General features: G+C 39.3%; 2 protein-coding genes across 3 annotated transcripts in view; one reads left to right on the top strand and one right to left on the bottom strand.

Moving 5' to 3' along the window:
- The first annotated feature begins 6,433 nt into the window (after positions 1-6,433).
- On the top strand, positions 6,434-7,656 carry her3 (hairy-related 3). The gene is made up of 4 exons (XM_050065312.1): positions 6,434-6,548; positions 6,644-6,739; positions 6,855-6,936; positions 7,067-7,656. Exons 1-4 carry the CDS (start codon positions 6,495-6,497, stop codon positions 7,516-7,518), a joined length of 684 nt encoding a protein of 227 aa, XP_049921269.1. The 5' UTR covers positions 6,434-6,494; the 3' UTR covers positions 7,519-7,656.
- A 9,751-nt stretch (positions 7,657-17,407) lies between these two features.
- The window catches only part of LOC126403220 (probable G-protein coupled receptor 153), a 50,882-nt gene continuing 42,995 nt past the window's right edge, over positions 17,408-25,294 (bottom strand). Inside the window, exons 5-6 of one of the 2 annotated variants that reach the window (XM_050065768.1) lie at positions 22,652-22,836; positions 17,408-20,486 (exon numbers count right to left, since the gene is read on the bottom strand). In XM_050065768.1, the coding sequence (XP_049921725.1) occupies positions 19,641-20,486; positions 22,652-22,836 (1,031 nt within the window). In that variant the 3' untranslated portion in view covers positions 17,408-19,640. The remainder of the gene's footprint in view (positions 20,487-22,651; positions 22,837-25,294) is intronic. The other variant, XM_050065769.1, reaches the window with a different exon arrangement.

Raw genomic sequence — 25,294 nt, 5'->3', positions numbered from 1 at the left:
TTTATGTACCTTTTTGTTTGACCTTTCTAGCCTTGCTTGACAAGCACTCTCATCCTTACCCCTAAAAATAATTCCACATTAAATACAAGAAATCTTGGCACTTCTTTGCAATCTTTGGGAGTTCTTATTCCTGAGAAAATGTGCCTGTAGTGTCGACAAGTGGCTTCTGGATTAAATATTAAACTTAAAAAAACTTTCCTCAAGGGGACAAATAAAGTATTTATATTACATTGTCATATCAAATAGATAGGATGACATTATCACTGAATTATCAATGTACATTTTGTTGGTGGTGAATATTTACTTTATGATCTTTTCAAATTATTGTATTCAACACTCTCAGGGTATTTAGTGACAAACCACTTACAAGTTATTCTGTTACACCCCTGTATAAATTCAGATATTTTATTGCACATGTATAGAAGTTATATAACAGGAAAAAGTTGCTCAATAAAAACAATAATATGGAGAATGTTTTTGTGTTCAAAATGTTTGAGGTTGCTGTTACACCAATCTCACTACATGATGGCACCACTTCACACTAACTATACAGTTCCACCATGTACTTGTATGACCTCATTTTATTCTAATGTCAGTATGCACCAAAATCAGAGCCTGATAATAAACATACTGTTTCATTTTTCACCCATTCAGTGTGATATTTATGCCAAATTCTCCACGGTCACTTTGCCTTAAGTTTAGACTTTAATCCCTGAAACTGGATGATGTAAATTAAAAGTTTAAAAGGCAAAAATCAGCTCTAACGACACTTGGTCAAGAACTATTGCTTTGAGATTAACATTAGGATGGGGGTGGAGGGTGCAAGATTTTGTACAGATTAAGACTGAATGCACTGTTTGTACACAGCTTTGTTTAAATATAAATTCAACCGTTAATTTATACTGAACTAATACATTAGGGAAATACATAAACACTATTCAGTAATGTATGCTAGCATTTTGTTTTTGCATGTGTCCGTTTGTTTCAGTACCTTCATGGAAAAATTTAGTCTCCATGTATTGAAGTAATGAGTGACTTCCTTCTTGGTAGTGCTGGACACTGTGTGTGTGTGTGTGTGTGTGTGTGTGTGTGTTTTAAGGAACTCATGCCATATTTATTAGGTTATTCATTTTTTATGGGAATACATCCTTGCCATTTGACATTTGAAACACTGGTCTATTTCTTTATTAGCTGTGCGTTCATACTGTCACCCAACAATACCATATGCCCATGAGTGGTGTTGCAATGCCAACCATGCATTTTGTGTGTCTGCTTTAAGTCCTTGTCAATGAGATGAAGCTGTCGGGTGTATGTACTATTTTTAAAGGTTTAGTTACTGATAGTTGGTCAGGGACACAAATATCACACAGCAAGCCTGACCTGAGAGAGTACTGAGGTCGAAAACTTTCTGCCTCCGTTCGAAAGTCACAGTTTCACGCTGTGACGCTCAGTGAGGCCGGGGAGCCCCACAAAGTGAAACGGAAAGAGCCTTGCCGCAGGGGGTATGTGACAATTCCAGAGGGTAAATTGCCATTTTGTTGTGGCTATTGAGTTTCCTGGCAGGGAGAAGGGGAGGATGGACCGTGAAACTAGGAACGAATTGGTAAATAGTGCCACTTAGCATGGCATATGGCGCGTTTGGAGAGCTGAACGCTGACACCAACAAATTGACGATTTCATACCAATTTCAGAGTAACACTCGCCACACACGTTGCCACGCAGAATTTCAGCGTATTCATCCACTTGGAAATAGTTCAAGATTTGTGTAGCCTGCTACAGTGCTTGATGTGTATGATGACATCACCCAATTTAAAGACTACAGGGTGATATTTTAAATTCAAATTACACTGTGCGTAAAGAGATGGATCTCACCAATAGGACTATATGCGTACTTGAGTTTGAAATTCAAATTAGTCCACATATCCAAAATGATAGGAGCTACTTTTGATGTCGAGACTTTTTGTATTCTGTAAGGGATAAATGCCTCGATTCATTTTATTTTAATAGTTTTATTTATTTGTTTTTTTTGGGTTCAAGTCGATGGAGGCAGCATTTCTGCTGAGGGGACACGTTTTTCTGTTTTCCAAAATATGGAGCGAGGAAAATCGGAGGAACGCCCCATGGCTTTTCACTTGTACCTTTCAATTTTCCACTTTGGTCAGATAAAGGGAAAACCCTGGGAAAAACTTGGCCTGCAACTGGTCCTCCTTTTGCGCCGAGAGCAAAAACAAAACGGACTTTAAGTGGAGGCCATTTGCGTTTGGTGGCCATATGGGATTTGCCTTTAAAACGTCCTCCTATTTCTATTCCCCTAAACTTCAGCCCTCAGTAGTCTGAGTTCAGCATTTAATTATCAGTCATGTCTGCAGAGACTGGTGCATTTTATTTGAAACACCACTAAAACAACGCTGGGCCTGTCTTTAAGAATGTCGGCTTGATTATTAACAGAGAGAGTAGTTAGTGATCAAATCAATTCATGTTAAAGTGGACTTGAATAACTATCTTTACACCTACTCACAGTCAATACAGTTGGGCCCCTTTCAGCAATGACAATTAGTAGAAGTTAATTTTTAGTCCGTGTACCATTGTTTAAAACTAAGGGTGGGTTTGATCTACTGAGGCTGACACTGTGCGTAAAGAGATGGATCTCACCAACAAGAGTAGCTATATGCGCACTTCATAGTCATAAATCCATCAAACCCAAACTAAAATGCCATGACGTGGACTAAATTTAAACAAGGTCACTTTTTAGTAGCCGAAACGGAAAAACACTCATATTGCAAACCAGTAATGTAGGAAGATGACAGTGTCAATCCAGCAGGAGTGAGAGTCAGTAGGTAAACAGTGATACACAGAAAATGCAAATATTATTTCCCCTGAGATTTGTTTCTGATACGCTTTTAATCTCAACCAAAGCGCTTAATTTCCACGTTGATCATATGCCTGCATGGCAACTGTTGTTTTACGCACGGCTAAATACAGTGCGCTAAAGGGTGCTTGGTTATTCTTATTCAAATCTTGCTCAAGTGCTTCAGAGTAAATGGCAGATGTTTTGCAATTCAAGGCGCATCAATACCCATGCGCTTTAGTGTTTAACAATGGCGCTCCCCTTTTGTTAGGCACTTGTGTCTTTCAGTTCAGAGCTGGACAAAGGCTTCATCCTCCAGCGAGTTATAAAGTTACTTTCCAGTCAGTTCATTTCGGTCCTTGAGAAAACCTTAAGCGATGTTAATGTGCACCTCTGGTCTTTTCATGCGGTAACCCCGGCACACACAGGCAAACAGCGGCCATTGTGTTCCCAAACCAAAGTAAGAAGTCTTTAAATAACCCGGGGACCAGTCTATAGAAATTCATGATGCTATTTCTATTTGATGTTTGATCACAGCTTCGTCAACGGGTCCGTCGCGTGGCTTTTCAGAAAGTCCTGTATATATTTCTAATTTTTTTTTTCTAGAGCACCTGTCCATGTACCTGCTCTTTTTACTGTGACCTTGTTACTCACAATGAGCGTTTTGGTCACACCAGTGCTGCCTCGGGTCCATCTGAATGGAAGGCGGTACATCGATTTGCTCCGCTCACGGTGTGCCAAATTATGGGCCTGTGTTTGCATATTTTAACAGTGCTCTACTGTGACATGCAGACACGGTATAGCCCCAACATGCATGCACAATATACGAACGAAATTCTCTATAACATTGGTTATTGAAATGTTCTGCAAAATGCAACATATGTATATTCTATTCGATTTAATAAATGTGATCTAATTTGAAATGTAGTCTAATATACACTAACATAAAAATGCATGTTGTTGCCTTATCAAAGTACAGCTACGTAAAAATATGTATTTTATGCGTAGTGTTTTTTAGAAGTAGCCTAAATGGAAGATGTGGGTAACCTCTGCATTTCTGCATATTATACGGTTTGGGTATAGGCCTAACCATTGGCTTGCAAATGTGTCAGCTCTCTCTAGGAAGAATAGTTTATTGCAGTAATTGCGTAATTGCTTCACTAATTGTTGTTAACAAGTTCCCCAATAGTCCAATTATTACAGCAGCATTGTCAGGTCCCCGCCGGCAGGCATCCATGACAAAGGCCCGATGGGGTTAATGAATGACCTGGGGCTGAAAAGTGAAAGTGAAGTGAGAGCCCGAGCCCTTTTATAAACATACACTTAACTTGTCCTTTAACGGCACCTGCATTATTATGTCCACTTGGGACACAAGTTTCTCGTTGCGCTATTCTCATGGATAGATGATGACTACAACTTTTGAGAGAAGTGAGGCGGCAGTGGAGGGAAACCGTTTTAGAGCCTGGATGAATTCCTTCACCGCAGACCCCAGAGGGCCAACACTAATTGGAATTATACCGAATAATCAGCGGTGAAATCTCTCCTCAGTGGCACAGAATAACAAGACAGGGGACTGTTGTGATGCCACGACTCCATGCTGAAATCGACGCTCCACGGTCTTGTGTGAAAACCAAGCGTGAAAACGCAGATAATGTGGCGTCCACAGAGGACAAAAGACACCAGAAAGCGCACTTACACCAGAGCACCGTGGGCAAATTTCATACCGATTAAATGCTTTAGTATATAACACCACGATTGAGGCTGGAGAGTTGTCGGTACATTTTACGCAATTAGTGTCTTCTGACACAGGCCTGACATGCCCCGATTTAATTGCGGAGGTGTTTGAATTATTATAGCTTCGACATGAGACTATGATGAGGCCAATTAATCCAGTCTTAACTATGGAAAACGCATCTGTTTACTGATTATGTTGTGCAATTTAATAAACAAAAAAATATTCAACAACTTGGGCTTCAACATACAGATAAATTTGAGCGATAGCAAAACTTAAACTTGCCAATTTAAAGCTTATATTAAAACAAGTCCACATGAAACAGCAGATCAAATACATGAAGTCTATTTTATCTTGTCAAAACAGAATGAAGAGACGAGCAGCCACGTTGGTTTGCTTTAGAAGTGGAGGGAATCTTTTGATGCCCACACGTTTGTGGCCACAAAGCAGACCCAAAGAAAAGATCAATGGCGCACCACTATAAACTGGCCTCTTTTTATGCGCGCTGTCCCCAGACTGAATACAACCGCCCCTCCTTCACTCAGGCCCACATTTTAACACACGCATTGTGCACCGGATCAGGCAAGAAGACCTGGGCAGAGGTTTTTCCCCCAGTGTTGTCGCGTGTCTTTCAAAACGCACCATCTAAACTTTATGTTTTTACTTCTGGAAATACTCATGCAACCCAAAATCCCCTGACTATGAAGTTAGCTGGATACACTGAACACCTTTACATTCCTGACGCTAAAGCCTAACATTCTATAAGTGGGTGCCCTTTCCCACATTTAGTATTTTCAGATGGTCTGTGTGGGAGCAAAAGATGCGCAGTGGACTGCAGTGAGCCTATAGTCCATACATTGTTTCAGCTGGTGTGACTTTCCCAAGCCTTCGCCCCTTTCAAGGAGCAGTGTGGAAAATCGGGAGGCGAGGGACCGAGGACAAGGGGCGGCCCGCGATTCTCCTCGGTGCCTCACCGCGCCTGGTATATAGACAAAAACTGGCGACGCACAATAGTCAAAGAATCCTTAAGTAATAACCATTTTTCAAAACTTCTTATGCTTTTCGTACTTATATGTTTGGTGTTTGAATAAACAGCATAACTGCACATTTGCCTAAAAAGTACCTTTAACAGTCGTGGTAACAGTTTTGCAGGTGTAACACTTTTACTGCAAGTAAGCACCAGAAAATCGAAATGTTGTGGGGACACGCAGGGAATTACCACGGTTCTGCCTTCGACCTGGTGGCGTGAAACTCACTTATTAAAGATTGAATACAGGAGTCAATAGTACCCTCACCATGCTCACCAAGCAGAACCATTATGGTTACCCATTATGTTAATGATTTTTACGCTTCTCTTTAGATTCTTGCCCCACACGTTGTTTCTTGGGTTTTTGTGCGTAATATATCCATTGCACAATGAGCTAATACTGTAGATATGTGATCTGTGCATGTTTGTGTTTCACCAACATCAAAATAATCCCAATAACTAACATTTTTTATGCACAATATGTAAATTGTAAAGTGTGATCATTCCTCTGCAGTCTGCAGGGCCTGCATTTGTTAACAGGCTTTTCTTACTTGACTAAAATTAACTGACAAAGCAATTCAGAAAAATTCCAGATCAGGTTTGTAATAAATTATGGGGACGCACATGGCAAAACATTCAGCAATTTCCAATATCTATTTTCAAAAGCATAACATTCCTCACTTTTCTGTGGTGCGTCTGAGCCTTTTTTTTTGGCTGTCAAATGACGCCAGTGTTACTCATTTGAGCGCAAGAGACAGGCGGGACTGTCTGCATTGAGATGTTAAGTGGGTGTCTCTATATAAATCCACTCAGGGTCAATTCCTTCATTCCATGCACTAAAGAGGGAAAGAGATTAACTTCAAGGAAACCAGAAAAGGACTAACAGAATGGTGGCGACGACTGACTGCGTAGAAAAGTCCAAACCCATCGCTGGAAACAAGGTAACTTATGACGAATAGAATTTAAGGGTAGAAAATAAAATACCACAAAGTTACTTAAGTGTGTTGTTTACATATTCACATTACTTTTTTTACAGGTATCCAAACCACTCATGGAAAAGAAACGAAGAGCTCGTATAAACAAGTGTCTGGACCAGTTAAAATCTCTTCTGGAGAGCTATTACAGCAGTAATGTAAGTATGCAATTTCACTTTTACTTCGGACCATTTACTGCAACCAATTCTTCAGTAATAAAAATAATCATGACAAAAGAATTGCTGTAATGTAATATCTTCTCGGTTTTCTTAGATTCGTAAACGCAAACTGGAAAAGGCCGACATCTTGGAGCTAACTGTGAAACACCTAAGAAACCTCCAAAAGATCCAGAGCTGTAAGTTATGACCTTACAGTAGACCGAGCTATCAAATATTCAAATACTGATAAAGATTTCATGGATATCATCTTTACGCACAACGTCCTGCTGTGTTTCTAACCTTAAGATGTCTTTCCGTTTCTTCCAGGCACCTCCGCTGCTTCAGACTTCTCTGATTTTCAAACCGGTTTCCGCAGTTGCCTGGCACACGTCAACCAGTATTTGCTGATGGCAGACAACTTAAACGGGAGCGACCGCTGGATGTTATCGCAGCTCTCCAGGAAACTCTGCAGTTCTCGGGGAGGACAGGAAGTGTTCAGCACCATGGACAGAGGCCTGGGCCAAGCAGAGACACAGGATGAGGTGCCGAGACTTCTTCCATCTGCAGCTGGACCTGAGGAGAGAAAAATGGCCAAAGCTAAAGCTCTGAAATCCCAAAGTTCAAACACGTCTCCTTATTTAGCGGGTGAGGACGCACATCAGTCAGTCCTTGTTGCGGCGCCCTCACAAAACAAAAGTTCCAGTAACAAAAGGTGTCACCCTGTTAGTCACAGGCATGAAGCTGGAAACACTCAGCACAGTGTCTGGCGACCTTGGTAAAACTGTAGATATGATAAATTACAGCTTGATGGAATGTTTATATTTGCACTGTATAGATTACAACAATATGCTATTATAGGTTATAATGTATGTTTTATTTTCTTAATAAAATTGACTAAAAAAAGAACATGTCTTCTTTTTTTAAACCTCGCACGCACGTGAAAAGGAGTCATTTAATACAACATGACAGATTTATAGCAAGTAAAGTCTGATCTATAATAATGATGATAATGATAATAATAGGCCTAATAAACTCTAGAGTCAAATGTTATTTTTTTACGTCATATATGTTAAAAAGAGAAATGGTGTGTGAACACATGATGGTTTGTGGGTACCACAGAGGCCTAAGAGGCTAAAATGATTTCGTTCTGAAGCTGTGAAACTGAAAGAAAACGACATAAGCGGCCCTTTGAGCCTCAAACAACTAGGTGCATTTTTCTTTTCTGCATATGGGCAAACTAGATGTGTCAAACTTTTGATGAATTCATAAGGCCCATATAAACACTGAGCTTGTTTTCAAACTTCATTTGTCCGTTTTGCAATGCCAGAATCCACAAAAAGGGTAATAATAAGGGTTAAAGTCATATACTTAAGTAACCCTTAATTAATGGAAGTCTCATGGTGATTTAATGCATTAATCAAAGCAGGACATATGAATTCATATTGCTCACTATTAATAAATGACAGTCACCATAAGTCAACTTAAAGTTGATTTCAGACCTATGAATTTGCTCAGGCTCTCTGAAAGCAGAACAGTAGGCCCACTTATTCTCATAGAAATATTAAGCTTTTTTCCCCAGCCCGTTCTCCTCTAATTTGTGAACTCGCACTTGCTACATGATTTTGGTTTTATTGCATCAGTATCTAACTTGCTACACTCCACTTCTTTCAAAAACAACAAATATAATAGTAATAAAAAAATAAATTCATGCACACTTCGTACCTTACTTGTTTTTTGTTGTTTGTGATGTTAAATTACATTAAATTTTAGTTTAATTGCAAAGTTTAATTACAAAAAAAAAATTCTCATCATCTACTTTGACCAAAAGAAAAAAAAGTAAAAGTAAAACACTTGTGGAGCTGACAGATAAAATAGATGGTGGAGAGTGGGGTCTGACTGTCATTTCCTCCATTCTTCTCTGGTTTCACGCATAAGTACCGAAACAGTGGCGGGCAAATCAGACGCTTGTCGGACAGCACAACAATTTTCTGCTACAGGCTGCTAATTACACGCCATGCTGTTTTCTCTGTCCCCTCTGAACTTATATCTCTCTCTGTTCAGATGTTTCAAGCTCCTCTGATATATGATTTAAAATAGCTTTAGGCCCACATAACCTCACTCTTATGTTCCTTAGGCTGTTGTTTGCAACCTGGAGTGCCAGACCCAGGTCACTGAATTAACCTAATAGACCTAATCATTAATCTGAGAGAAAAAAGAACGTCATAGCCTATCCACATGCAGCACCCACAACTTGTTGCACCGCACAGATTGTAATATGGTGTTGGGCTATGAGCCATGCGCAAGACACAAACCTGTCTATCAGGCAGCTCTTTTCAAGTGCCCTATAGTTTTCTTCCGCTGCTTTGGCGGGGATGCCATAAACTGTCTCTCCATTCTTAAAGAGCAGCGTTGGAGAGGATGGCACCTTACAGCGAGGAGAATCGCTGCAACGCCCACAGCCCTTTCACATGGCACATGCTGAAAGGACATGCTGCCAGTGAAAGACGGGTGCTCCTGTGCAGTGGTGAAGGACAAAAAACCACTCGCTGCCTGGTTCAAGTTTTATTCTACCCGCAAAATAACAACTAAACTCACAGCTCCAGCCCCCCCTTATGCCAAGTATTTGTTATTCCAGCTCTTTGTTTGGTCGGATCGGCTCATGAACCCCGTCTGTAAATCTTCTTAATACTCTCTTCCCACAAAGTCAAAGCTACTCTTTTGATGACACCAGCAGAGGCCCACGGCACAAGAAAAGTTTGTTTTATCCAAGAAAGGAAATGCCACGTGACTTCCACACTGAATGCCCTTAAACTTTTTCTAAGAATTTCTATGAACTCTTCTCAGCATTGTTTAAGTAATCTAGTTTGGTTTGCCACAATAATAGGGACGCATATTAGAGCTGAGAAGCGAGGGGAGGGAGATAATAAGTTATTAGCATTAGACTGGGCCCAGTCAGGCGCTCTTAAGAGAGTGGATGAAGTGCGCTGCAGACCTCTGTGTTCCCTGCTCATTTTGCTGCTGAGTGGCACAACTGCAGAGTATTCTCTTATACAGTGAAATCACTTGATGACTTGTGCGATTAAAACATACAGTAGGCTGTGTGACTCACCCAAAGAGTCGTAAATAAGCGTGAACCTTATACAATATGGCTCCAGGCTGTTTCCGCGTAGACCTACAGCACACCGTGGAATTACCCTTGGGCTCAGAGAAAGAGCCGTGTCCATGCTCACTGTTGCAGGCAACTTTGGACAACAGACAGAGCCGGCCTCCTCACAGAGCTCTGGGGAGGGGCTGCAGTGCACAATCATCTAATGAGAGACACCTGCATCCGTGCTCTTCCTTTAACTGAACACAGTGCAACACAGACATCCAGTGAAAAAAATATAGCCTACTTGGGAGAAATGGTCAGTATAAGAGTACAAAAAGAGCTTGGTGGTCCGTTACAGCTACAGAAGAATAACTCTTGCAATAGCTTACACAGGAAATTAAAGAAAAAAACATTTTTACGCAAAACTTGAACCCTTTTTGTTAAAATTTCATTTATTTTCAAACAGAACAACGTTAGCATTAGGGTGACCAATAAACGGTGTGGGAAATGCCGACCGGATGAAAAAAATCTTTCCACATAGCAGAGGATGGTTTCGACCTCTGGGTTATGGGCCCAGCACGCTTCCGCTGCGCCACTCTGCTTCCGGTACGCGCTTTGCCACATCTGAATATAATTGGCTGCGTCCAAAAGCATTCACTCATTTCCTGTTCCGTCTTCACTATATAAGGAGTTCTATGCATAGATATCATATACAGTAGATACCTCGTTGACGGCTTAAACACCAGGGGGTTAAGAAACATTGTAAAACGAAAGGCTTTATTTTTATTTACCAAGCAGCAGAAAACTGATTTTGTATTTTTTCAAGAGACACACTCACTCGTAAACGACTGTGATTTCTGGAGATCACAATGGGGAAATGATATTTGGCTATCCCATGGTCAGGGGGGGACTTACCATTAGGCAAAACTAGGTGGTTGCCTGGGGCCCCAAGTTTCTGAGGGCCCCATAAAACTCCTCATACACTTATGGTTAGAGTTTTTACTTGAGAAAAGAGGTAGTGGTGTGCTCAAGGACCCATATTGTCCAAAAACTCAAAGAAAAATGCAGGTGCTCTTGAAGAAGAGGGCTCAAAATCTTACCAAGGACGAAAAAACAAACTTCAGGCACTCTTGCATGGAGCAGGGAAAGAAAAAGGGTAGCTTGATTACTTCATTAAAAGCCTTTATTTTATTATGGCTTTTACAAAGACACTTAAGAATACCTTTTTAAGTGTCTTTGTACAATAAGGATTGAAAACAGGGATGAATAAAAGGATCTGGAGGGCCCCATGCCTGTCTTTGCCTTGGGCCCCAAAATGACTAAATCCGCCCCTGCCCATGGTACTGAACATTCGGCAGGGGTATCTTGTTTAAGAAATAGTTTTAGAGGAGATATTTTGCACTCAGACTGTGATGCTACTGGCCACTTTGTTTGTTTGGTTTTAAAGGTTAACAACATAGTTTTAATTGTTGGCAATATCTACGGCTTCAGTTCTAAGCAGGACAACGATCAGCTACTTGATTCTTTAGAGGGCAGGCTTACACATTGGTTGTCGATTTACACCTGGAGTAATAAAGATGGCTCCAGACGGTCGCACTTAGATTTCTGGCTTGTTTCAAAATCCATAGACAAAAACAGTGTTACAGTTGATATTTTATCAACACCGTTAACTGATCACAGAGCTGTTACTATTAATGTTAATTTTTTGCCTGGTGGGGGTTGTTTGAAAAATTTCTCTTACTGGAAAATGAATAGTTCTCTACTGAGTCATAGTTGTGTTAAACTGGAGCTTAAAGGGAAGGGAATTTTGGTATCAACTGGGAGCGACTCAAATTTGAGATTGGAAAATATCTGAGGAAATATGGCAGCATTTTAGTTAAATCTAGGAGAGCCTTAGAAGAGAAAGTTGTCTCCGAAATTACAGCCCTTGCTAATGTCTCTCCAGAAAATCTATCTGAAGAAGAGAGGTTAAAGTTGGCCGAATTACAAGGTAAATTAGATGACATGTACAAAATAAAAGTGGAGGGTGCCTTCATAAGGTACATATTTCTGCAATGCTTTTAAAACCCTTTATGCAAAAGGAAACAGCTCTGTGAAGTTAACAGGTGGTACCACTCAAACATTTTGTCTTGAACGTGGAATACGGCAGGGCTGCCCGGTATCTGTTTATCTCTTTCTCATTGTTGCGCTGCCCGGTATCTGTTTATCTCTTTCTCATTGTTGCACAAGTTTTTTGTCACTATATAAAATCAAGTGACCTAGAAGGTATATCTGTTGCGGCTAGGAACATCTTATTAAGCCAACTGGCAGATGATGCGGCTTTATTTTTGAAAAACTCTCTACAGGTAGATACAGCGATTAAGTGTACTGAAATATTTTCAAAAGCCTCAGGACTTTGTTTGAATTTAAAGAAATGTGAATTGTTTGCGTTAAAAGAGTGTGCTGTATCCTCTATTAATAGCATCCCTGTCAAGGAAAAGGTAAACTATCTAGGTATTGTTGTAACCAAAAATCATCAAGAAAGAGGTGATCTCAATTTTAATCCAATGATTAAAAAGGCTGAAGGCAAATTCAATCTTTGGTTACAATGAGACTTGTCCTTAAAAGGTCGTGTCCTCCTATCAAAAGCTGAAGGTATTTCACGACTTATTTATGTTGCATCCTCGCTATATCTTGATAATAGAACTGCCAAGAGAATTGATCAAATGCTGTTTAAGTTTTTGTGGAAGAACCGTGTTCATTATATCAGAAAATCTGTTGTTGTTAATTCTTGTAGAAATGGTGGCCTTGACTTTCTGGATTTCTCCACATTGAATAACGTGTTTAAAATCAACTGGTTAAAACATTTTCTGAAAAATGAGTCCTCCATGTGGAACTTTATCCCCAAATTTGTTTTTGACCAAATTGGAGGTCTCCCGTTCCTTTTAGTTTGCAGTTATAAGATAAACAAGATACCTGTTAAACTGTCCAATTTTCACAAGCAGGTTTTACTGGCATGGAACTTAATCTACAAGCATAACTTCTCACCACAGCGTTATTATATATGGAATAATGGAGACATTCTGCGTAAAAAGAAGAGTATTTTTCTAAAGAACTGGTTTGACAAAAATATTTTTTTGGTAAGTCAGCTGATTAACACTGAAGGTAGTCTTATGAGTCATGATGAATTTACTAAGTATTATGATTTCCCTGTCACAGCGAAGGAATTTGCTCTGGTAATGGGGGCTATCCCACATGGCTCGGTGACTCTGTGCAGAGGCTCATTCCCAACTGATGTCTCTTTAGTTAATCTTGATGATACTCCATGTGGTAAAGTGTGTTTTTCAACAACACGTAAGAATAATAACAAAGCCATTCGGTCTCTATTTCAGAATGAAATTGTTACAAAACCTTATGTCATTACTTATTGGAGTAATTTTGTCAGTAACATTCCCTGGATTAAAGTGTGGGCATTGCCCCATAAATATTTAATTACTAATAAGATTAAGGAGATTTCTTTTAAAATGTTGCACAAAATGTATCCAGTTAAACATTTTCTCAAAAAGTTTAAACCAGATCTAAATATAAATTGTTCTCTGTGTGCAGTCCATCCAGAAACTGTGTCTCATCTGTTTTGGAAATGTCATTTCTCTAGTAAATTATGGAAAGATGTTGTTAAATTTATTAATGACATGGTTTACAAGGACTTTGTATTATTGTATGAGCATGTTTTATTTGGTTTTTACCCCAATGATAAGAAATTGCATGAAAAAGCGTATATGATAAATCTACTGATCATTCTAACCAAATTTCATATACACAAGTGCAAATTTTTAGATAGAAGACCCCTGTTCACTGTTTTTTACAAAGAGTTTAAACAGTACTTAGAATCTATTAAATCCTCTACCAATAATAAGGCCTAACAAACAATTAATGTTTGTGTCAAATTTAAAATCTGTATTTGAATACAGTTTATGTGGTACTGGATTGTGATGTGATGCTTGATCTGATGCTTGGACTGACTGCTGGACTTATATATGCCTTGAATACTTGTTTTTCCTTTTATTTTCTATTTTATTTATTTATTTTTTCTTTTTTTTTTTAAATCCTTTCTGTGTCATGACCCCCTGGCTTATTTTGTTGAATGTACTCTGAAATTGCACGATGGCTACTGTGTGCATTTGTAAATGATGTGCAACATGATCAATAAAAAAAAAAAAACTCGTTGACGCCTTCGCCCGTTTCAGCAATGCGTCAACGTCGCCGCCATCTTGGGGAGGACACTGCCGGCTGGCTAGTAGGCTACTGTTGTGTATGGAGATAAGTCTTAAGCAAACTTGGCGTGCTCACTCAAGAGTTTCAAAGTGTAATTGGGTGCCGGTCCAAAAAATTACAGCAAAGCAGAAAAACCCGACAGCACTCACTAATAAGTAGCTAATAGCCTACTTTGGATTGCACAGCGGCAGTGGAACGGACGAGTTTCAGCTCATAGCCGTCCTCAGCGTTAGGAAATGGCCACTTTAGAATGAAAATACAGACAGTAGGCCTACTTACTCACCCTCATGCCGACAAGAAGTCCAGTGTAGTTTTTTAATCCACAAAACTCGTTCGGGGTATCGGAGGATAATAATAATTACGTCATCGCTGTCGCTCAATTAAAAAACATCATATCAACGTCGGCTGGTGGACCATCCATAACAAATAGCCTACTGACATGCATAGCCTACATGTGATAAAAACATGAAAATTAAGGAGCTTATTTTTCCTAAATTAATAAATAACAATACAGAGTAGTCTTTGGCCATTTGTGTTGTGTTGGGAGATATGCTGCTCTGCCCACATTTTTGAACACTGGCAGGCAGACAATGGGAGAGAAAGCAGCAACCTCTCCTACTAATGCAGTCATTTTCTGTTTAACATTTGTTGTGCTGAAGTTAATTTTACCAGTCAGATATGTAATTACTTGTGAATTTAATGTATAACGTTATGCATAATCTCCACTCGCCACTAGACTAATTTATACTATGTAACATTCCATAGGCTTGTGCTAATAACATTAGCATGTTACATTTGTTTGGAAAGCATGTTTAGTATATGACAATTGTTTTGTCGGTGAAACTATGAGTTGTGATGGAGCCGAATTTTGTAACTTTACCTTTGTTAAAGGTTGCTGTTGTCCCTGGCTTCATATGAGAAGAGGAAAAGTTTGCTAGCTGCTAGGCTAATTTATACAATGTAAAATGCCATAGGCTTGTGCTAAAAACATTAGCATATTGTATTTGTGGGGAAAATGTGTCCAGTAAAAGACAAGTGTTTGTCTGTGAATGCTGCAAGTTATAGTGAAGCTGATTTGTGTATTTGTGTTTGAGATTGTCTCTATTAAGTCATGTTTATTTTTTTTGGAATATGTTTTAAATCATCTTAACTTTACAACATTTCACAGAAACCCTGCTGCCGACTAGCGTTTTGAAGGTGTAACTCCAGAGTGACACAGACACACCATGCACAAGTATAAATGCTTGCAACGGCATAGGCCACGTGCATAGGCTATGGCGTAGGGTCTGCCGGGTATGAATCCAGCTTAACTGTGAAGCACTAGAGGGGATCAATTGCCAATTTACTTTTATCTTCGGGAACCCACGACTACACATTAACTTGATAGTTTGTTACATGGCAGAAAAACAGGTAAACCAAACATCAGCATGTTGTTAAGAGTTAAACATGTACCAGGTTGTAATCGAGCTGCTCTCTCTTCTCTCGTCTTGGTGTCCATCCTACACAATCTGTCCAAACTGGAGCAACGCATGATGGGGTATATTGCTTGGTGAGTGACCATCAGTTGTACACTACTTTTCACAGTGCAGTGTGGGATACTTTGAGTCAACTATATAGGGTATAATAATTCCCACTACACATTCAGACAGCACTACAAAATGGTGAACTCACTATATAGTGGACTATGTAGTAAGTTTAATCAAGAGAGGCAGAAGATTGAAGTAAAGATAATATTTAATACAGAATATGAGTGTACAGATTAACAGATGATTTGTGCTAATTAAGATTTAACAGAAGTCTTTGGTGCTTGGACACCACAGGGAGATATTTTGTAATCGAGGGACGTCTGAGCGGCAGCAGGATAAATCCATCCATGGAGTCCAGACACTGGTGGAGGTGGTGGCTGATGACTCTGAGGCTGCTGACTGCTGAGGCAGATGAGGCTGATGAATCCTAGTTGGTGATGTGTAGGTGGGAGGCACGCACGGCAGCCGCAAGAAAGAACTATGGCAGAGAAAGAACCATATGTAAAATGAGAAGCAGTGAGATGATAGGCTGACAGAGCAGGTGTGTCGCTGTGCTACTGGTTGATTGTGAAATCAGCTGATGACTCAATTGACCTACTCAGACAATGACACCTAGAGATAGTGAGTGAGGATACCTGCGAGGCATGATGGCAGGGTGAGAAAAAAACCTACAGCCAGAGCATGAAAAGTATTGTCTTCCTGACTGAAGTTTCGCTAGAGCTTCATTAGTGAGTGATTTCGGACACAGCCATTAAACAAGCTTCACGTGAGCTAATCAAGTTGTTTATTACGACTTTTGTCTGATGTAAGCTGTGTCAGACACTAGCCTACATAAAACACAGCCTCTAAGAGACACCTGGAAATAATATTGTGTAAACAAACTAGGCACCATATTTCCAAACGCAGGTCTTGCCAAAACAGTAACCTCTTTACGAAATATGGTCTTAACGCTAGCTAATGCTATACCTTAAGCCTGTTACCATTAGCTAGCTAATACTAGCTGGTTTGCGTTAAGTTACCATTAGCTTACCTGCATCTCCTTTGTGAAGGAAAAACACATTCAATAACAGTGCTGGCCTTAGTTCAACTTTATGAGCTCAGCAACTTAACAAAGATGTACATAAACACAGCACACAAAATACCTTAGTAACCAAGTAAAATCGCCAAATAAACAGCTGTAATTAAGTTAGCTAGTGTTAACCGTGAGAAGAGGAGAGTTGAGAGTTCCATGTCATTTGCAACCGCTTGATAACAGCTATCGAAACTTCCTCTGTAAAATCTTAATGGGAATGATTATTATGATCATAATATGTCGTCGAAAAAGCCCTACAGACTATTTTTCAACTTTCAGGAGTTGTCAGTTGACAAAAAAGAGCTATTATGCACCTAATTAGCCTAGTGTTTAGGTCTGAGTTCTATGGGAGGTTTAATACTTCAAGTCTGAATTGTTGTTTCTTCAGTAATGCCTGAAAATTGGAGAAAAATCAGGGTTTTAGGGTTAATCATACAATCTTTACATGACTATTGAGTGTTCAAAGGAAGATGTAGAAAAATGTGCAGCTCTAGCGAAGTTTTGTTTGAACCAAAATTTAGATAGGCCTGTGCTATTATAAATGCTTTTTTGGCCATATCCTGGTGAAGGACACCTTGGTCCTTCATGTTATTCTATTGTTCAAACTCCTGGGAAGAAAACAACATAATGTAAAAGGAAAATTGATTTCTCAAATGGATTCCTACTGCTCCACAACAAGCACAGTAACAGTGCAACTCTCATAAAAGTCAGAAACACACTCTGAAGCATCATCTTGTGAATTTAATCAGTCATATCTTTTTAACAAAGTCATCTGAACAAGAAAATCATAACATTTAACATCATTCATATTTGAGTACTAAATCTTTGAATATGTTACAAAATTATATTTTGATATTGTAAACACAACAAAATGAATGCAAAAATCTATGACATAGCAAGGTTTGACAGGGGAATGTGATGTTATGCTTCCAAAGAAAACAAAACAATAATTCAGTCCGATTGAATAGGCTGCCATGAGTGAGAGGTACACTAATACATGAGAATTCAAACTTAACATTTAAATTACCGCAGATGGGTGAAAACATACAAACACGTGCAACTTTATTACTTGGAAGGTGACAGCAAAAAACGTTTCACAGCTAATACGGCTGTCACTGGGGAAAGTTTTATTTTATGTTAGCCATATACTGTTAATGTCTTTAAAAACCCAAACCTTATGTCCAGATACATTCATGTTGGCAGTTACGGGCCATGAGAGGTCACAGCTCAAAGTTGGTTATATGTCAGGTCTCACTCTGTTTAAACAGCAAATTGTCACATTTGGTAAAATCAGCTGCATTGTAAAGTTGACTCCAGTGTCCATCATGAGTGAGAATTTCCCAAAATTATGGGGTATAAGAGGACGTTTGACTGATAATGTAATATTATACTTTTACTTTGCTATGTGGTGAAATAATTATATTGTCTCTCCAAATATATATTTATAAAAATTAATAATCAAAACTTTAATTTCCCCACAGCACCCCTTACTGAGACTTTGGGAATGCTTATATTTAATGTACATTACTTCATGGGGCTTGATAAATCAGGCGTTTAAAAAAAGTGACTTCAAACTCAGATATCCTCCCAGAACCACTGGCAAACTTTGTGCATGTTATGAGGTAACATATCAAATGTAATGTCTGCTTTTTGTTGAATATGATAATTCACTATAAATCAGTAATTTGCAATTATACTCTATTTCCATCATACTGACAATGTTCCTCACTTGTGTCCACATCTTTGTAGGTTTAGGTATGACACCGGCATTTAAGTTATGCTACATCTAGTCAGCTTGAAGGCTTTTTTACAGGTTCCCTTTTAGCGAGCTACTGACTTAAAAAAAACCTTATTGGTGCTTTTTAAAATGTTACTGAAACAAATAACAGATGAGGTCAGGCTGATATGCACAGTTGATGGGGACAAAGCACCATTTCAAGCTGTAGCGATCTGATGTCTATGTAAATATGCAAAGTGGTGAGCAGCTGTTGTGCCTGATGGTCTCCAAAGTTAACACAAACATTGGAATAATAAGAACTGGGAGGAATGTCCGAAGCAAACGTCTCATTAAACAAAAAAGAACATCGAAACCATTAATCCAACATCCTTCATATATACATGGCATATCAATCTTCTTTAAAAACTGACTTCACATTTTCAGTAAGAATTTAGGGGTCTTCACATTATATCTCAATATCTCACACAGTAACTGTAGAACTATTAAGCATTAAAGAATTTGGGATTACCACTCTCAGTTTACTCCAACATAGGGTGCTTGAAAAAAACTGTTCATCTGTTGCGAATAATAATAATGTCAATAGAAAAGTCGTACATCATGATCAGAATTAAAAAATAAACATGTATAATATGTCATGTCCTTAAGTCTATCTCAAGGTACATGGGCAGTTTTCAGGAGAGTTTGGTTTGAAAGCAAATGTGTCCATACAACAAAACACACAGCCGTTACAGGCAAAATAAAATACGAGTTCAAGTTCGTAAGTGCAAAAAAAGAAATAAAGAAAGAAAAACACCACCCTAACAGCTACCTCCTCCAATTCTTTGAGCAGTTCATAAGAAACAACATCAAACAGCAAAAACAAGGTGTGGGAATGTTCACGCCATTAAAAAAAAAAAACTGTTTATTTGTGTCAGTGCTGGAAAAAAAAGTCCTCAGTGGATATTTTGTGATGTGAAAGCTGAATAACAGGACCACTCAACCTTTTCACCAGCCTACATATGAAATTGCATTAGGCCCATTCAGAAATAATGTCCAAAGCCCCCAAAGCCATTTAGCATTCAGATATTTAATGGTGGTAGCCTATATATAGTAAAACAGAATAGTGGCACAAGTAAAAAGGCCGAATCATCCAGTATGTCACTTTCCCATATCCACCAGTATTCCAGTGGTTCTGATAATAACTTCAGTAATAATGTTGATATTAACAAGAGAAAACGTTGCTTTTAGGTGGTGGAGCCCACAGAATCCGAGTGAAACGTGATGTATCCCGAGGATGATGCCGAGGGTGTACTTACAAAACTGTTTGTGCTTCCTTTACTCTCACCCTTGCTCAGGTGCTTCTGACGCGCCCAGTCAGCTCCAGCACCAGCCCTGGAACCACTGCCTGTCCTGGTCCTACAGGCTGAGTGTCCTGGAGTCTGCTGGCTGTGCCCAGGTGAGCCCACGTCACACTGCTGTTTCCCGTCTCGGACGCGCTCTCGGCAGCCTTTACCAGAGCCACACGCCCCGGGGCTCTTCTTTCCAGTATTTCTGTCTGATTTGGGGGACGCCTCAGGCGTGTTGCCCCTACTACTGCTCCTTTTGTGTTCAGAGAGCCGCCTCAGCGCTTGAGGCTCGCGCTCAAAGTCTGTGAGCGGGAAGTGAGGAAGGATGACAGTGTGCTGTTCATACACATTGGGGATAAGTGAGATGGTGGATGTGCGCCGTGGGCTCTTCCTGGGGCTCGGCAGCGGCGTCTCATCTATAAAGTTAATCACCTCATCGCGGCTAAAACACCGCAGTTCGTCCTCGTAGCGCTCCCCGCCACAAACCACGCGTGGCAGGTGCTTGAGGGAGTGCATACTATCCTCAGAGCGTCGCCGCTTGCGATGCGGGTGATGATGATGGTGGCTCTCCTCGTGGTAGGAGACCAGGCTGCTCCTGCGCCTCTCGCGGCGCGGCAAGGTGGAGCTGTAGTGGGCAGTCATTATCATGTCCTCGGTGGAGCCCCATCGGTGAAGGTATGAGGGGATCCGGTCGCTGGTCCACATGTCGGTTTCGTCGTGGGAGTATCTTCTTGTAGGGGGCACCTGAAGGCAACACACAGACCAAACCCTTCAGTGTGTAAAGAAATCTGCCATTCATTCACCTAAAGCAACACAGAACCAGTAAGCATTGTGGCAGTACACAGAGGTAAACATACATTATAATAAATTATAAAACACCTATATTGTCAAATAAAAAGATATTACATGTAGGATTCTTCAAGTTTATGTGGCTGTCAATGCCACTGGGATATTACACTGCAGTTTTAGTAATAACACTGACTTGCAGTTGTCCCAATGAGCTGCTTTGGGTAAATATTTAGGTTGGTGACTGAAGCTCAGTAAAGGCTTCCAAGTTCATTTCAGAGTCAACTCTATTTTTGATATTTTGTAGTATTTGTGTAAAATCCTACATGCAGCACATATAAGTTGTTTGTCCAAGATATTAAGTGCAATTCTATTTTTTTAATGAATCCCTCAAACATGTATGAACATTTTAACATACACCAACAGGACTATAACTGAACTAGTATTCACTTCCGTTATTTGGAGATGAAAATAGCAAAAGGTGATGGTTCCCTACATGTTTATACTCACATTCCATTCTGTTCTGACAACTATGCAAGAGACAGAGGGTTTGTCAAGGTGACGTCAAGAGCCACAAGATTGATATCAGCCTGCCTCCCTGTGGTGGGTTTTAGTAAATACAGAGAAATGAGACAGCAGACGATACAGTAGCACTGAGTGGGTTAGGTGGGAGGGCTGAACAGCAGAGGGCAGCACAAGCATTAGAATGAATCAAGATGCAAGATGAGGAGACAAAAGACACACACAGCAAGCCAATAAAGCCAAAGAGGCTTTATTCTGCAAACCACTCGGGGAGTGCCATAGCAGTTCTTACATGGAGACGCTACTTGATAATGATTTAAAGGGTTTTGTTGAATTATGGTCTAATTGGGCATTAGCCCCTCTGGCAGGAACAAAAATAATGTGACTATCACAGTTAAGCCAGTCACATCCTGTAAGTGAAAGAAAGGAAATCACCTTGTTTGTTTCAACATCTCACACACACAAGACAAAAACAGCAAAATATTACTATAAAGTCAAATGAATCTACTGTCGTATGACGTGGTGTATGGGATACAAAAACAATGGATGGAGTAATGATTTGGTCGGATGAAATGACAGCTACTGTATACATCTCTGTTTCAAGGCTTTGTAAAAAGTCAAACTGAATAGAGATCCAATCCTGTGGGATCACTAGTCTTGGAAATGTCAATTATAACATTAGATATTTGGGGTTTTATACCAATTATAATTGTTTTTGATATTAAATAAGCAAATCATTTGAGTAAATGTAGACTGCTTCAACTGCAGGCTGAACTGAGAAAACTGAAGCCCTTGTTGAATTGTTACTGACAAAGATGACACAGAGTAAAGATGTAAAAGTTAACACTGTGTGGGTTGCACCAGTTGATTCTAAAGTTACAGATCCTCACCACAGCCTTCCAGGCCAAGTCAATCAAGATTTTGGTTATCATGACTGCCCACTAATTTTCATGAATATTGATCAGATAGTCAGATTCTGGGCCAGAATTTGGTGTTCACAGAGTTTTAGCCAGTACTGGACCCAAAGCAGAAATGTAGGTTTTTTTAATTGTCCAAGAAGGCTGCATGTCAGAACAAATGCTTTGTTGTTAATGCAGGCTGAAAAGGAGCATTTCACAGCTCTGCATCTGACTGGAATGGATGTCGGATCCAATGGACACAATGCTTTTGGGCAGAACGTGAGCAAATGTTTAAGTGCTTTCATGAAAACTTGAGGGATTCCTGAAATGTAGAAGGTAAGTCAGTTACTAAACTCTTACCTCCTTACAGCATAAAAAGGTAGATAATTGCATCTAGGTCCATGGCTAGGACACAGTGGTAGATAAATGAAGCACATCTAACATGTTGATGGGACTGCTGATGGTCATATTTACCAAACAATAGTCAACCAGAGTGTATTTTTGATTCACGTAAAAAAAAAAAGACAAAAAAAAAATCTGTGGCATATCTGGGAGAGATAGCATCACAAAATGTCTGATGATTTGAGAGAATTCAAACAAAATACTGTTAAGGCCCATAAGACCATTTCACCATGCACAGTGTCATTTAGAATAGTTCAATTGATCAAGTAAAAGAAATGAAGAAAATCAATAAAAATATACCTGCAAATACTGCATTTTATCTTCCTGTTGTTCCCTCAATGGATACCCTTGCGGAACCCCCCTTTCTAAGGTTGAGAACTCATACTTGGCATTACGGTCTACCGTCACGATTTCAGGCGCCGAGCTATAGTCATATGGTCTGTCATATATTAAGTCGGCATGAATTCCTCCATCTTGGCTGTTTTCTGCAAAGTGCAGAAAAGCACGAGCGTCAGGATTAGAGAGCAACGAACTCAATACACAAGACAGACAGACAGACAGACGAATAGATAAGAGAGACAAGTTCAATTGTTCTCTGATTTGTTGACTAAGACTACGGCTCTGCTCTGGAAATGAAGTTTAGATAAAAAAAAAAAAATCAATTTAAATGTTTAATAAGGGGATAAAATAGAGGTTCTGAATTCAGAAGCCAAGTCAAATAGCTGCATAAAGAACCGTTGAAAGTACAGGGCTTATACTCTGAACAACAAAATCATACAAACAGTGTTCTTAGTGTTTAAATACCCATCTAACAAGTTTACTTTCCCAATTACTGCATTCATGTTCATTAAAGATCAATAGGAGATGGGTGTAAAATGCTGATCTTGAGGAAAATGCTGGCCAAAAGATGAAAGATGAAAGAGGCTATTTGCACAGGCAGCTTGGCATGCAAGTCAGTAGCTTAGGGAAAACAGGAAACAATCCTTATACATACAACTGTGATGGGTTATACATGGCAAGCCCTCTGGAAAAAAGCAGAGAACTGGCAGTGTTAATTATCACACAGAATATGGCCTGCCCTGTGTTGTGTTGTGGCTCCTGCTGGACAACGAGCAGTTATCAGGGAGGATGTCGAGAGGGAGAGGATCAAAAGGTTTGGAGGGTTAGAAACAGGAGAGAAGGGATTCAGATTGGGTTGAGTTTATACAGTGCCAATAGAAAGAAAAGACAGATGGTTCATCATACTGTCATCAGTTTGCACGAGTTGTGGAGATCCGGTCATGGACCCAGTCCACAAGCCTTTCTATCATTATCATGTGACCTAATTTTTGGGACCGAATTTTGTTGAAGTGTCTGTGATTCCATGGTGAAATGTTAAATTCTCAGCCCCCTTGGAATACATTTGTAATTCTGTGATGAAAGTCATGGACCACTTTCTTTTTTCTTTTAATCTACTAACCAGATATTTACGAAGTGCAGTATAATCAAGACTTCTGCCTTAAAATACTCAGTATTTTGCTCTACACTAGAATCTGACCAGTAGGTGGAAGTTCACACAAATAAAAATTAAAAAATGAATAAGTAAATAAAGAAAGAAAGAAAAAGAAAAAATAAATATAAAGAAAAATAATTTTAAAAAATCTATTTTTTTTCCAGAAAAAAACAAAACTTGGGTGTATCCCTTTGTGACTTGAGGGAAATATGACCATCATAGTGACATGAAAGTGCTTTTCAGCTTTACTGCAATCGTTCCCGTTTCACTCTGGATCATAACAAATAAATGGGGAACCATTTATTTCATCATCCTCTCATGCCAGGGCATTTTAGAGGAAGACTGTCCAGTTTAAATGCATTGGACTGAAAAGAAAAAAATGCTGCAAGGTAAATATGTCCTTTGTCCAGCAATAGTTCTTTTTTTTTGTAATGACATCAATCTCATGACATAGTCGAGTAAAGCATTTTATATAGTGCACACCACATACAAAAACACAGAAATATATATTTGAGAACAGAACGTTATGTTACACAGACACTTGTTACTTCAGTTTCATCTCCTGACAACAACGGTCAGATGATAGGTCACATGATAACATTTGACCACTAATTCAAGACCATAAACTACTACAAAATATAATGTTAGTAATAATGAGCATTCAAAAGGAACTAAATATTATATATATATTTTTAAGAACCAAACAAATAATTACTGTCTTTGTGAAAAGGTCTTACCCACTTCATAATAATCTGCTGTTAAACATCCCTCTAAATAGGCTGTCAGTTTAATAAATTGTGTTGTTTTTGTTTATTTATTGTCATTTTTATTTATTGTAATACATATATTGATAGTCCAAGGAAGAAAGGTTTCCTCATTACCAAGAAAAATGGTAAATACATCCAATTAATCACTACTTCCCAATACCAATATTTTACCCTAAAGCCAGTTCAGATCAAAGATTGGAGACAAGCTAAGATCAAACATTGTTTCATGTCTTCATAACAGTTACTCTGTCGCGTTACTATTTCTACAGCCTGGTTTAACTTGATTGATCTGACCAAAAATAGATGGCTGTGACAGACTGTAATTGCATAGTTCAACATTCAGAACACAATGCAAAGCTGTCACAGAGGGCGAGGGTGCGAAGCTGCGGTACTCACGGGTGCTCCACAGTCAAGGAGCAATTTAAACCTGCATCATGAGGTAGAAACCAGGAATATGTAATCTTCCTTCGAGAATCTATCATTTGGGAATGAAAATCGGAGCCACTGTAAACTAAAAAGGTAGCTGGTGACAAGAAAATAACATCGAAACACTCAAAGACTCCTTTAAAGCACCTCTCAGCTGGCTGAAGAACAGCTCTGTCCAAACTGCAGTCATATGGGTGTATAATGGGCTGTATTGTAATTGGCTACAGAAAGTATGTTCTTGAACAACATACATTGTAA

This window comes from Epinephelus moara, chromosome 16, assembly GCF_006386435.1.
Source record: "Epinephelus moara isolate mb chromosome 16, YSFRI_EMoa_1.0, whole genome shotgun sequence".
NCBI classification, from domain to species: domain Eukaryota; kingdom Metazoa; phylum Chordata; class Actinopteri; order Perciformes; family Serranidae; genus Epinephelus; species Epinephelus moara.
The sequence above is the reverse complement of the archived record's forward strand: the minus strand, read 5'-3'. Positions and strand labels throughout refer to the sequence as shown.